Raw genomic sequence first — 14,701 nt, 5'->3', positions numbered from 1 at the left:
CAGTGTAGTCTCTGGATGGTGCCTCTAACGGAGCACCTTCTGGGGAGGCCTACAATTGCCCTGGCCGCAGAGTTCTGTATTCGCTGGAGCCTAGTAGTTTCGGCTTTGTTAGCGCCTAATAGTAGTACGCTCGCATAGTCCAGTCGGGACAGGACTATGCTATAATCATTGTTGTAAATGTGTGTTTTTTTAAATTAACGTGTTATTCAACAATGTGCAATAATGCAAGTCATATTGCAAATGCAAACCTCATTGTAAGGTAATTGAAAACACAGATTCTAAAATAAAATATGCCTTCTTCTGTAGAGTATTGATGCTATCACGTAGGCTTAAGAAGCTCTTGTTTAGGGGTCACAGGGCAGACAAGGGTCGCGGGCGTAGTGATTGAGGTGGTTTTTCACTATTATCTGACCTACTATGGTTGCCGGCAAGCCTCTTGATCTGTCGGCGGCATTTGATACAGTGCTGCATCCTATTCTGATTTAATGTCTCCAGGAGATAAGAATACCTGGAACCGCCTTACACTGGTTTACCGACTATTTGAAGGACGTGGATCAAGCTATCACTTTTGGCCTTTTTCAGTCTAAGACTTTGTCCCTGAGCAAGGGAGTTCCTCTGGGCTATGCCTTAAATCCAACTATTTTTAACATTTATATCGCTTGCCTTGCACGGCTAGTCAAGTCATGTGACGTAGAAATGTTTTCTTCTGCAGATACTCAGCTGGTCATCGCTTTTGGTCAAGACATGGCGGATGTTACACAGCGCTTCACCTCCTACATGAGAAAAATTGCCAAATGGATGTCCCTAAACTGTCTGCAATTGAATGGGGACAAGGCTGAGATACTACTCTTTGCAAAACACATCTTCACTGGACAGAGGATTGGTGGCCTATGGAGCTTTGCTCTGCCCTATCTCCCAGAAGCACAGTGTGGAACTTGGGCATTCTCTTTGATAACAAGCTATCAATGAAGGACCATGTGGCATGTGCTTTGGGACAATGTGACTTCATGGGATTGTCCGGTGGCTGCCACTGGCCTCTCGCAAGACTCTCATCCAGGCCCTCAGAATCAGCCGTCTGGGCTATGGAAACCCGCTTGTGGTAGCTTCAAATGCATCTCTTCACGCCAAGATGCAAGTGGTACAAAAATACGGAAGCTTGACTGGTTAATAAACAGCCATCAGGCACCTCTTCAGTCCCCCTGCTCATAGCCTTGCATTGGATTCCCATAAAGAAGAGATACATTTTCAAACTCCTTTGCCGGACATATAAAGATCTGGCAGGTAAGGGACAAAAATATCTACAGGACAAATTTGTTCCTTATCTTCCGGATAGAAACCTTAGATCAAGAAATTTGCTCCCTCTCTGTCCTCGACAACGCATTTGCACATCCAAGTATGATAGTTGTGCCTTTACTTAACTTTCCCCCTTACTACTGGAATAAACGCCCCTTTTTATTAGGCCTTACACTCATTTCGTAGGTTTTAAAAAACAGCTAAAAACGTAGCTGGTTTAATGACTTCTCTTGACTTATCGGTTACCTCAGCGCTGAGATGCACTCCGGGGGACGAGTCGAGCGCTATGCCAAATATGAATTAACATATATCATGGCTTTGCAAACTGGGCAAAGTACACCTCTTTCTGCATTTGACTCTCTGGCTAGAAAAGACGAGCCCGTCACATGCCTCTCATAGTCGTAATGACGGTGGCGTGGGGAGCAAGAGCTCAGAAATCAACACTCCTCCAATAGAAACAGTATTGCAGGGTTCATCCCAGTACTTCTCTTTTAAGGAAAACGTAAAGTACTTAAATCACAGCACAATATAAATGGTTGCAAACTAAGTTGTGAGGCCCTATAGCTCTTCTTCCCGGTGTACTCCTGGTATCATCCTTCCTCTTACAATGGTAGATATCCCAAACGTCAGTCACTAACTCACTACGGGTTTAGATTGGATAAGGTGAAGATGGCTCATATAATCACACAAGTTCATGTGCTACTCTGTTCAGTATCACTTTACCCCTTCGTCAAAAAGTCTTGATGTGTGTGGCAAGCTGAATCTGTGTGTGTTTGTCTTGTTCCTGGTGAAGTGTTTTCCCTGCGTTTTTACATACTAGTTATTTTAGTGGGTAGTGCTATGTGTTGGATGCAGTCTGAGCTGCCCCCCTCATGGCAGCGTCTCCTCTCCTCCAGTGCTATTAGCAGCCTCTCTCTGAATGAAGTTGGTGGGGTAAATTAAGTAAGAGTGGAATCTGCAGTCAATTCTTGTCTTGGGCTGAAGTGGCCCTCCAGGCTTGCTACAGAGACCGGTGTTCTATTTTGGCAATAGATAGTCTTTGACAAAATATTTTTACTGTCTTTCTGAAGGTTACTTTGCCTGCAGTGGTGTTTTCATCTCTCGCCATCTGCAAAGAGTTTGCTTACTGGATAACTGGTAATGTTTGGTACAAGGGGCAAGGAGTGTTTCTCTTTGAAAAGTGGAATTTATTTTGCGGCAAGGACCAATGTTGAAGGTGTAGGGAATATCTGAAAACAGACTACTGAGTCACAAAACAGAGCAATAAAAAATTGCAGGGAATAGTAATGTGGCCCTCCAGGCTTGCTACAGAGACCGGTGTTCTATTTTGGCAATAGATAGTCTTTGACAAAATATTTTTACTGTCTTTCTGAAGGTTACTTTGCCTGCAGTGGTGTTTTCATCTCTCGCCATCTGCAAAGAGTTTGCTTACTGGATAACTGGTAATGTTTGGTACAAGGGGCAAGGAGTGTTTCTCTTTGAAAAGTGGAATTTATTTTGCGGCAAGGACCAATGTTGAAGGTGTAGGGAATATCTGAAAACAGACTACTGAGTCACAAAACAGAGCAATAAAAAATTGCAGGGAATAGTAATGTATCTGATGGCAAAATCGAGTGGCAGATTCCCTACCTTAGGTCCTATCCTGGACGTCAGGCTAGATCTGGTAACTTTTACTCTGTGCGCTAGTAGGTGGCATCGGCGTTGTCCGTGCCTGGAGTGATGTCCGTGTCGGCTGTATAGGCTGCCACCACGTCATGTCGGTGACGGATCCACACTTAATTTGTCTCTGGTGCCTGGAGCGTGACCATGACTCCTCATTGTACTCCGATTGCTAGGCTATGAAGGCTTTGAGGGAGTCCCCTCACCCCACCCCGCGCGTCTAGTCATTGAGTAGCTCAGGTAACCGGCATAAGAAACACAAGAAGTCGGTACATTGTTTCCTGTCCATCAGCTGACCCTTGCTGCTCCAGGTCTTGTTCTGCTGAACCTGCGCTTGGGCCGGTTCCATGCCTCCCTACATTTCTGGGAGATGGAGCAGCCCCTGACCAGCTGAAAGATATCTGTGACGCCATGTGCCCTATATTTGGGCGTCCTGACCCTCCCGTCAAGCCTCATTGCCCTGGAGGCATCTAAAGGGCTCCATCGGGTTCCAAGACACCGGCTCCGGCCCCAATGGATCTGGTGGTGTATCGGGCCGTTGCCGGCTATCCCCCTGTAACCCCCCCCGCTAAGACTTCTGGCGCTACCATGATGGCGCCAGTCCCATCCCATCCTTATCCCCAATAACCCGGAGCTGGATCAGCGCCTATTGATGCAGATGCCGACGGCACCTTTGTGGAGGGGCTAGGTATGGAGGAAGATTGGGAGGGGTTGCTGGGCCCTTTACAAGACCAGACTGAGCACGAAATGGACTGGTATGAGGAACTGGGTGAGGCCAGTGGCCTGAATACCTCCCTGGATTCTGTCCTGCTTTCTCCCCCCTATTGTGGCTACGGAGTAGGGAGCTTCATATATTATGGTGGTGAGAAGGACAGCCGAGGTCCTGGACCTTCAGATTCCTTCAAGGGACATCAAGACTAACATCTTGATGGAGGTCCTGCAGCCAGGTGTATCCTCATTGGAACCCATCCTGCCTTTCAACATGCCTAAACTGATGTCCCCCTGTTCACTTGGTCCAAGTCCAGCACAGGGGATCATGTGAATAGGCTCCTCACCCGGCTACATCGCCCTGTGCCGGGCAATCCCAAAATTCATTACTAACCACCCTGCCCAGAGACCTTGGTGGTCCAAGCCTCAACCTCACAAGGAGTGTTCCCTTCTGCACCCTAATCTAAGAGGCTGGGTAGTTTGGGTAAGAAAATGTTCTCCTCCGCCAGCCATGCATTGCTGTCCGTGAAGACTGTATGACTATTGAGCCGTTATGCCCGCTCCTTGTGGGAAATGGTTGTGCAGGTGCTCCCATAGGATCCGGAAGAAACCTGGGCCCTTCTCTCCCAAGTGGTATCGAACAGGCGAGATGCGGGCAAGTTCACAGTTTAAAGTAGGCATGACATCACTAACGCATCCAATGCAATGTCGTCAACAGTGCCTGGCTGTGGACTTCTGGCTTTTCTGGGGATGTCCAGGCTTCCTTTATGGACATGCCCTTTGATGGTGCAAGTCTCTTTGGAGACCAGGCAGACATGGCCCTGGAGCACTTTAAGGACTCGCGGGCTTAGGCAAAGTCTTTGGGCCTCTCGGTGTCCACTCGTTCCCAGTCTACTTTTCGGCCTTTCGTGGCAACAGAAGAGACTATCAGTCATATCTCTGCCACAAGCCTGCTCAAGTTCAGCACCCTTTGAGGGCCCGTGGACACAGCTCCTATCCACCCAGAGGATCGGGTTGCCAGGTATCCAATCAGTCCACTCCTCCCCCTGCAGCCTCTAAACTTTCCTAGTCAGGCCCTTCAGGATCCGAGGCGGCTGGTTGGTGGCAGGATCAGTCATCACCTCCACAGCTCGCAAACCATCACATTGAACAAGTGGGTTCTTCATGTAGTCCGGAAGGGCTACTTCCTACCTAAGGTGACTATTCCTCCCTCCATGCCTCCAGCTTACGACCGGCTGACGGAGGACCACTTGATCGTGTTTCAGGAGGAAATCAAGGCTCTGTTGACCAAGGGAGCCATATAGATGCTTCCGGTGCCAGAAGTAGGCTGTGGTTGCTATTCCTGCTACTTTTTGGTCCAGAGAAAGGACAACAGCCTTCATCCTATCCTAGAGCTACGAGCCCTCAATTACTTCCTAAACCAGGGACAAGTTCAAGATGCTCACTCTAGTACAGGTCGTGTCTGCCCTAAATCCCGAGGAGTGGATAGTAGTGTTGGACTTGCCTGATGTCTATTTTCACATTCCTGTACTGTTTGCACAACGGTGTTACCTGAGATTCATGGTAGGCCATGAGCACTTTCAGTTAACAGTGCTAGCCTTTCGTAGTACCCCTTGGGTGTTCACCAAGGTGATAACAGTGATCACAGCTCATCTGCGCAGAGCAGGAGTGCCAGACTTCCCCTATCTGGATGACTGGCTGTTGGAGGCGAGATCGCCCCTGGCTGTCGTCTCCAACCTCCTGACTACGGCAAACCTCTGGCTTTCCCTGGGTTTCACTTTCAATGTACTGAAGTCACACATGCCTCCTTCTCAGATGCTCCCTTTCATCAGAGCTGTTCTGGACACAGTGCTGTTCAGGCCTATCCTTCAGAGTGGCGAGTCCAGCATATTCAGGCTATGATACCGATGTTTCAGCCTCTATCCTGGATTTCCTTGAGCCCGACACTGAGGCTGCTGGGCCTCATGGCTTCGTACTTCCTGCTAGTAGCACCTTCCAAATGGCATTGGAGGGCTCTGCTGTGGGACCTGAAGTTCCAATGGGCGCAGCATGAGGGAAATCTCTCTGACATGAAGGGAACTGCACAGGACATGCCTTGGTAGCTGCCTAACCGCGTTTGGGTCAGAGGCAGACCTCTCTTTCTTCCCTAGCCAGATCACACAGTAGTAACAGATGCGTCACTCCTGGGATTAGGCGGCCATCTGAGAGAGGTTGCAATCGGAGGACTCTGGTCTCCATCGAAAATCAGAATCCACATCAACTTGCTGGAGCTCAGAGCGATTCGCTTGACTTTGAAAGCTTTCCTTCCTTTCATCAAAGGTAAGCTGGTTCAGGGATTCACGAACAGCGCCACCTGCATGTGGTACTACAACAAACTGGGCAGAGTGGGTTTTTGGACCCTGTGTCAAGAGGCCCTGCATCTCTGAAAGTGGCTGGAACAAAGGGCATATCCCTGGTGGTTCAACACCTGGCAGGTTCCCGGAGTCTATGGTGGGCGAACTCAGCCATCATTGTCTAGCGGATCAGGAATGGTGTCTCCATCCAGAGGTGGCCCAAGGTCTCTCTCCTAAGAACACTTTGGGTGGGCTCTTAATCAGCAAGGCTGAGCCAAAATTATGAATCAACAAAAAACAAATGCCTATACTGATATTGTTTAACAAAGATTTTGCCACCAGAGCAAAGAATGTTTATCCAAGCTGGGAAGTGCTTATAAGTAGCCTTTTATTAAATTGTCTTGATCCAAAAAACACAGGGGTATATTTGTATTAGTCATATACATTTGAGAACAAAAGCAACACTTTTACATACACTAAATACAATACGGACAAAAAAGGGGGTGAATAGATTCTTTAAAAACAATTCAACAAACATACCAAAGTCAGTCGTATCACAATCATACCTTACCATTCATACATGGAAAACATACAAAAACAAATACATACACGATTAAGTAAACAGATAAACAATCATGTAATGTATTAGGTCTGCTGCAATCTATACAATTTATATACACAATAATATTTACAAGTATAATTCCAAATTACTCAAAGAAATCAAGTATCAGCTTGAGATGTAAACAGCAATTTTTTATACGCCAGTAATGTGACACTGTATTCACACTAAAGGACAGAAACCTATCGAAGGAAAGCAGACACTGAACATGGAACGGCCTACGCGTTTCAAATCCCAGGGTTTTTAGCCGGGATTTTCGTCAGGGCCAGGTCATTCTAAAAGAAGAAGAAGAGAAAAAAGAGAATTCTATCGTGTGGATCTATAAAACTATTATAGTAGAATATCAAGAGCGCTCTTCAGCATAACCACCCAAGGAGCTTTCTGCTTACCACTATGGAAAATATCCAGGGAAGGAGTAAAACCTGTGTGATGAAAAGAACAACATGTAGAGGACTATATGAGTGAGTTGAAAAACACGCAACGAAAATGAGGTTTGCCATGTGTCAAAACAAAGTTTACCTTAGCGGTATCTTGTGTTGTTGCAAGTTCAAGTAGGGGGCCTGTAACAGAGCAACGTTCGTTTTAGTGTGGCATGATCGAAGACAGGGCTCATGAACCAAACCAAAAAAGGGGGTTGTAGAGTGCTTACCAGCCAGTTATGGTCAAATGCGTCCTTGAACGAGGACAATGCGGGTACAGATTTGAATCAATTTCTTCCAAAAAAGCGGCCTCTATTTGAAAGGAAAAACAAATCTGCTTCCAACAGGCAAGTTTGTGTAACTACTTATTGTCCAAACGCCAATAATCTTAAAAGAATCATCCTGCAAAATTGGCACCTTGTAAAATACTTGGACAGTAGTATGGAAGCCCCTCCTTTATTTGCATTTAAAAAGGAGAGTAGCGTGGCCAATCATGTGATTAGAGCAGGAACCAAAAAAGACAAACAGCCATCGCTAAGACAGATGATGGGATTACCACCGATCACAGGCCACCACAAATGTGGCACTTGCCTGTGCTGCGAACTGACCGTCGAGGGATCCCTCTTCCAACATCGTGGGATATCATGGAAACATGACAGTTTCAGCAACTGTAGAACTAAATATGTCATATATGGCATTACCTGTCCATGTGGGTTACTTTACATCGGAAAAACTAATCAGGAAATTCGGACACGAATCACACAACATAAATCCAGAATAAAAAATGGGATCGACACTGCCCCGTTAGTTAACCATTGGAAACGTTGTAAACATCTGTTCAGTGACCTTAAATGGACTGTGATCTCACGTGTTGAAAAAGATGCACGAGGAGGAGACATGGAGCTGAAATTATCCAAAAGGGAAGCCCACTTAATTGTAAAGTTTGACACAGCAGTCAAAGGACTTAATGAGATTTCAGAGATATATAAGCTATAACTTAGGAGTTATAACACCACACAATGAATCTATGGGACGCTATACATGCGCAATCTATACTACACCAGGAAATGCCCCCCCGGCCTGCCTTTGTTCCGCGCATTAGCGCTATATATTGATTAGACCTGCAATGTTTCCCTACTCTCCACGCATGCGCGAGGAAATGCCCTCTCGGCCTGTCTTTGTCCCACGCATGCGCATTTGCGTTACATATATTGAGTAGCCTTGCAAAGTTTCTCTACTCTCCACGCATGCGCGAGAGAGCAGTGCTACAGGGGACGCCGATTGATTGAGAACAACGGAGCTTCATGCCGGTAAGCCCGAACAGGACTAGGTTGTTTGTCAAATATGCCCACAGTAATCTGGTACATGGAATAAACGAGCCCTTCGTTTTTCCCTTTCAAATAGAGGCCGCTTTTTTGGAAGAAATTGATTCAAATCTGTACCCGCATTGTCCTCGTTCAAGGACGCATTTGACCATAACTGGCTGGTAAGCACTCTACAACCCCCTTTTTTGGTTTGGTTCATGAGCCCTGTCTTCGATCATGCCACACTAAAACGAACGTTGCTCTGTTACAGGCCCCCTACTTGAACTTGCAACAACACAAGATACCGCTAAGGTAAACTTTGTTTTGACACATGGCAAACCTCATTTTCGTTGCGTGTTTTTCAACTCACTCATATAGTCCTCTACATGTTGTTCTTTTCATCACACAGGTTTTACTCCTTCCCTGGATATTTTCCATAGTGGTAAGCAGAAAGCTCCTTGGGTGGTTATGCTGAAGAGCGCTCTTGATATTCTACTATAATAGTTTTATAGATCCACACGATAGAATTCTCTTTTTTCTCTTCTTCTTCTTTTAGAATGACCTGGCCCTGACGAAAATCCCGGCTAAAAACCCTGGGATTTGAAACGCGTAGGCCGTTCCATGTTCAGTGTCTGCTTTCCTTCGATAGGTTTCTGTCCTTTAGTGTGAATACAGTGTCACATTACTGGCGTATAAAAAATTGCTGTTTACATCTCAAGCTGATACTTGATTTCTTTGAGTAATTTGGAATTATACTTGTAAATATTATTGTGTATATAAATTGTATAGATTGCAGCAGACCTAATACATTACATGATTGTTTATCTGTTTACTTAATCGTGTATGTATTTGTTTTTGTATGTTTTCCATGTATGAATGGTAAGGTATGATTGTGATACGACTGACTTTGGTATGTTTGTTGAATTGTTTTTAAAGAATCTATTCACCCCCTTTTTTGTCCGTATTGTATTTAGTGTATGTAAAAGTGTTGCTTTTGTTCTCAAATGTATATGACTAATACAAATATACCCCTGTGTTTTTTGGATCAAGACAATTTAATAAAAGGCTACTTATAAGCACTTCCCAGCTTGGATAAACATTCTTTGCTCTGGTGGCAAAATCTTTGTTAAACAATATCAGTATAGGCATTTGTTTTTTGTTGATTCCCAAGGTCTCTCTCAGCAGTGGGGAGAGCCTGGGTTATTTGCCTCTGCCGAAAACGCATACGGTCAGCAGTTATGCGTGTTGGAGCTTCCAAGGTGGTTGTCGCTCTGAGAAGCTTTTTGTCTTATGTGGAGCTCAGGTCTGCTATATGCCTTTCCGCCCATGCCATGGCTGCCCAGTGTACTCAAGAAGCTCATGAGAGACTGGGCCCAAGTCACGGAGAGTCTGATACCCTGAGCTTCTCCAAATGAACATCAGGCTTCCGATCAGGCATCCCCTTTGGGCGGACCTTCTGTCGCAGAGGACGGTCCTCCACCCAAACCTGTTCACTGTCCGCCTTGGTGTTTGGAGATTGACCGGCAGCAGTTGACAGCATACAACCTTCATCCTGAAGTCTGTGATTTGATATTGGAAGTCGGGCATCCCTCTACTAAGACAGGGCACACCTGTTGGTGGCAGAAATTAGTAAAATATTGTACAGAAAGGTCTATTGACCCTCTTCCTGTTTCTCTTTCTCAAGTCCTTCTCTTTATTTTGACCCTTGCCCATCAAGTATTTGCTCTGGACACTCTTAGAGGAAACCTTTTGGCCTTGTCTACCTTCTTGAGGCTGCCAGAACACCCCTCTTAATTTAAATCCCATGTTGGTGGTGTGAACAAATTTCTTAATGGGCTTATACATATGTACCCACCTGCCCCACTGATCATACCTCATTTGGATCACAATTTGGTTCTCACCTTCGTCATGTGTACTCTATTCGAAACACTGTACAACTGCCCCCTCAGGCTGCTTACCATAAAAACAACCTTTTTGGTGGCAATAACTTCTGCCAGGAGGTTGAGCGAAAAGCAGGCTCTGTCATCCAGCCCTCCTTACCTGACCATCCTGATAAGTTGGTGCTTCTCCCTAGGGCCTCTTTCTTACTGAAAGTTGTAACACCGTTTCATGTTGGTGCTTCTCCCTAGGGCCTCTTTCTTACTGAAAGTTGTAACACCGTTTCATGTGGGGCAATCAGACCCCTTGCCCACTTTCCTTGCTCCACCACACCCCTCTAAAGAAAAAGAGTGACTCCACATTCTGGACTTAAAGTGAGCATTGTCGTTTTACCTTGACCCCACTGAAGAGTTGCAGGTGTACGACCAGCTCTTTGTGGTGTACGTTGGATCAAACAAAAATTGTGCAGTGCAAAAGAGGACTACCTCACAATGGTTCGTCCTCTGCATAAAACATTGCTATGCTCTGGCCAAGAAGCAGCCTCCTGAAGTCTAGAGAGCTTATTCCATTAGCTCTAAGACTGCTACAACAGCATTGCAACGTGGTGTTCCAGTCCTTGACATTTGTCAGGCAGCAACGTGGGCATCACTGCACACATTTACCAAACACTGCTGCCTGGACAGACAAGCCCTTTGGGATTACTTTTTTGGGTGATCTGTTCTGCAGTACTTCCTTGTCCGCAGTCCCTCCTCTAGGTTAGTATTGCTCGGGTATCCGTTCTAAGGTAAGAAATCTGCAGCTATAGGTCTCTATCAGATGGAAAAGTTACTTACCCTCGGTAACGCCTTACAGCTGTGGATTCCTAACCGACCTACCCATCCTCCAGGCACTGCGAACAGGGTTTCCGAGTCGGGGCTGATGCCTTTCAAGGTCCTAATTCTATGCACACCACTGTTGGTGCACTTGATGGAATTCGTGAACAGTAACTGACGTCAGCGTGCCGAGGTGGCACCTATGTAGGTGACGCTGGCATCTCTTCCAGCGCGGACAATGTCAAGCGGAGCTGATCAACGCCATCTACTGGTGCACAAGGGTATTACTGAAGCAAATGTTTACGGATCGAGCCTGCCTCCTGGGATGTTCTTAAATAAGGAATCTGCGGCTAGATTATGTCCATCAGAAAAAGCGTTACCGAAAGTAACGTCATTTAGCGTCATTTAAAATTGTGCTGAAATTTAGCCTGTTTCATATGTGATACTTTGTTATGTTTACTTACAGCCACTTTAAACTTGAAAGACAACATGTTTGCGAATAAGCGTCCTGCTACATCTGAAGTAAATGTGGTTCCCCCGAAAATCTCAAAACCCATTGAGGCAGTTAAAGGAAACCGTGTATCCAATACATTGCCTCCAGTTCAACCTGCCGCAGTGTCCCTATCCCCATCAACATTAAGTTCTTCCAAAGGTAGGTGAAGTCAATTCATGTCTTGTGAAATACATTGTAAATGCTGACTTAAAACTGCTAAATGTACAATTGATGTACATTTAAACCCAAGTACCTTTTTACAGTGGTTTATGTACAATCTTGGCACTCCATGTTTGTTGGATTGAAAACATTCTGAAGTAAATCCTATGTTTGTACTTGTCTTTTTAGGTATAAGTGCTGTATCCAACCACATGAAAAATGGAACATCTATTCCTAAAGCTTGTCCAAAATGCAGTATTCACTACAGTCTCATGGATCCATTAAAAAACCATATGAAGGTAAATATTGAAACCAATAAATTACATTATTTGAAAGAGACACGTTAGTCTTAGATTCCTTACCTTAGAATATCCCCAGGCGTCAGACTGGATCCGGAAACTTTTGCGTAGCAGTACCCTTGCGCGTCGGTAGGCGTCGTCTGCGGCTCCGCGTCCGTCGTCTGCGTCGTGGGCGCCGTGATGACGTCGTCGGAGTACTTACTCCAGTATTGGAACTTTCATAGATTCCCATTGCTTGTATCATTCCCCGTCGTCGGAATGGGAGCCTCAGTAATCATATATATATATATATATATATATATATATATATATATATATATATATATATATATATATATATATATATATATATATATATATATATATATATATATATATATATATATATATATATATATATATATATATATATATATATATATATATATATATATATATATATTCACCACAAAATGCCCAAAGCATCTGGGGGCGTACACACGGCAAGCAACAGACATCAGGCTTCACTTTGAAGAGTTACACCATCCGCCGTTTATTATTATTGCCGTGTGTGCGCCCCCAGATGCTTTGGGCATTTTGTGGTGAATAGACTTGCACGGCAGCCCTGCCGTGGGGGGCAGCAATGTCCAGTTAAGAAAGGAAGCCGAGGGTGGAACAGAATCTGCCCGAATTCGGCACAGCAAGTGGGACTAACCACGAACACGAGCGCTGCTTTGGGACTCACTCAGAGATTAAATATGATGAATAAATGCCAGTAACAGGACCTACTTAAGGTTTTAAACATTGCTCTGCCATGAACTCAAGGCTCCAGAATGCAAAGCGCAGACAGAGCGCAGGTAATTAAAGGCGGAGTCGGCATGGTCGAAACTGACGACTAACAGAGCTTCCTGAAACTGCCAGATCAGCCACGACCTTTGATAAAGAAGTATGAACTTCGAAACGCGTCAGGTCTTTAATGAATCAACTGCAGAGCAGCATTGCGTGTTCCTTCCTAAATAATAAACGGCGGAAGGTGTAACTCTTCAAGGTGAAGCCTGATGTCTGTTGCTTGCCGTGTGTGCGCCCCCAGATGCTTTGGGCATTTTGTGGTGAATATATATATATATATATATATATATATATATATATATACACACACACCTAGGTAAATACACCCTAGTAGGTACAAAAAAAATAGGCCTAGGCCTAATTATATTTTGTAGCCTATAGGTGTCCTTATGTAAAAAAGACCCAAACTCACCTTAGCAACCAATCAGATTAGCCTCACCCTGTGGAACCTTCCTGAGAAAGCTCAGAACCTCAGATTTTCTACCTCATCGTTGGTGACAGGGAGTCTCCTTAGAGCTCTGCTCTAACTTCTACTTTGAGGTATTATTTAAACTGTTTTCTGACAGGATTTGTTCAAGATTTAACAATGGCTGATAAGGAAAAGAAGAGCCTATTCAAGCCTTGTGCCACTTGTGGCAAAAAACGGCTTTATGTTGAGGACAAACACAAGGACTGTATATATTGTTTATACCCTGACCATAAAGCAGAAGATTGTAAAATATGCAGGATGATGTCTGTTAAGACCCTCCGTGATCGTGAGGTAAGATTACTTATTTGGCTCAGGAAGTTGGGAAAGAAGGATGGAGTGGTATCAAGTGATGAGGAGGATGCCAGGTCAACGTCTTCTAAAACGTCTCTAAAGAGGGGTAGATCTGTGGAGGTATCATCTGAACCCCCCTCAAAGGCTGTGCGTGGGACCTCTGATAGGTCTGGCAAGCCCGAGCCTGGCGAATCTCCTCACGGAAGTGTAAAGGAGAGGGAAAGGCAAGCACCTCAGGTGCAGAAGGCAAAACTTGATGAGGGCTCGGCCGGGCCTACACATCAGGATAAAGTTTCTAAGTCCTTCAAGAAGCCAACTGTAGAAGTCTCAACAGTGGTTAAAGAAGGCTCTAAGGCCTCTTCAGTGACTTTGTCTCCTCATCCGTCGACGAGCCATCCAGCGTCGACGAGGACGTCGACGAGGACTTCAACGACGATGCCGTCGACGAAGACTGGGGCGACGACAGCGTCGACGACGATAACTACGTCGACGGTTACCACCTCTTCGACGAAGACAATTCCGTCGACGATGACAATCCCGTCGACGATGGCAGTCTCGTCGACGACGACAGTCCCGTGGACGATGACGAGCCCGTCGACGGTGACGGGCCCGTCGACGGTGACAATAATCTCGTCGACAGCCCCGTCGACGATGGCAGTACAGCCTAGGGATATGGTGGACTCATTTATGACGCCTTCGACGGCAGGTGCAAGGGAAAGCACCAGGAAACGGAGGATAACTCCGGATATGACTTCACCTAGAAAGGTGGATCCATTACCCCCAGCCCTATTATTGGACGAAGAGGACTACTCAGAGGAGGAGAATGAGATGTATGGAGATGCATATAGTCCATCACAGTTGAATCTTAAATACCATGATTCTGACCAAGAAGATGAGTATTATTATCAGCAAGAACAGCGACAGCAAGATCAAGTCGCATACCAGGAAGCCCAGGGACAGCAGGGCACGGTTACTATGCCTATGAGTCTGTTGACAGACTTAAGAGCTATGCTGGAAGAATATAGAAGCAGACAAGGGTCGCGGCCAGTGGAAAGTAAAGTGCAAGTTCAGCCACAGGTGGTGGCGACTCAGTCTGTGCCTCCGTCACATGTGGATGAAGAGAGGGAATATCCTAGG

At 45.5% G+C, this 14,701-nt stretch overlaps 1 protein-coding gene across 4 annotated transcripts in view; it reads left to right on the top strand.

Moving 5' to 3' along the window:
* Positions 1-14,701, top strand: part of ZNF280D (zinc finger protein 280D) — a 722,832-nt gene that overhangs the window by 214,170 nt on the left and 493,961 nt on the right. For all 4 annotated transcript variants that reach the window (XM_078684884.1, XM_078684882.1, XM_078684883.1 and 1 more), the window contains exons 6-7: positions 11,492-11,677; positions 11,867-11,976. In XM_078684884.1, coding sequence (XP_078541010.1) covers positions 11,492-11,677; positions 11,867-11,976 — 296 coding nt within the window. The remainder of the gene's footprint in view (positions 1-11,491; positions 11,678-11,866; positions 11,977-14,701) is intronic.

This window comes from Lissotriton helveticus, chromosome 3_2 (genome assembly GCF_964261635.1).
Source record: "Lissotriton helveticus chromosome 3_2, aLisHel1.1, whole genome shotgun sequence".
NCBI classification, from domain to species: Eukaryota; Metazoa; Chordata; class Amphibia; order Caudata; family Salamandridae; genus Lissotriton; species Lissotriton helveticus.
Note: the sequence above shows the minus strand (reverse complement) of the source record. Positions and strands in the feature narration are given on the sequence as shown.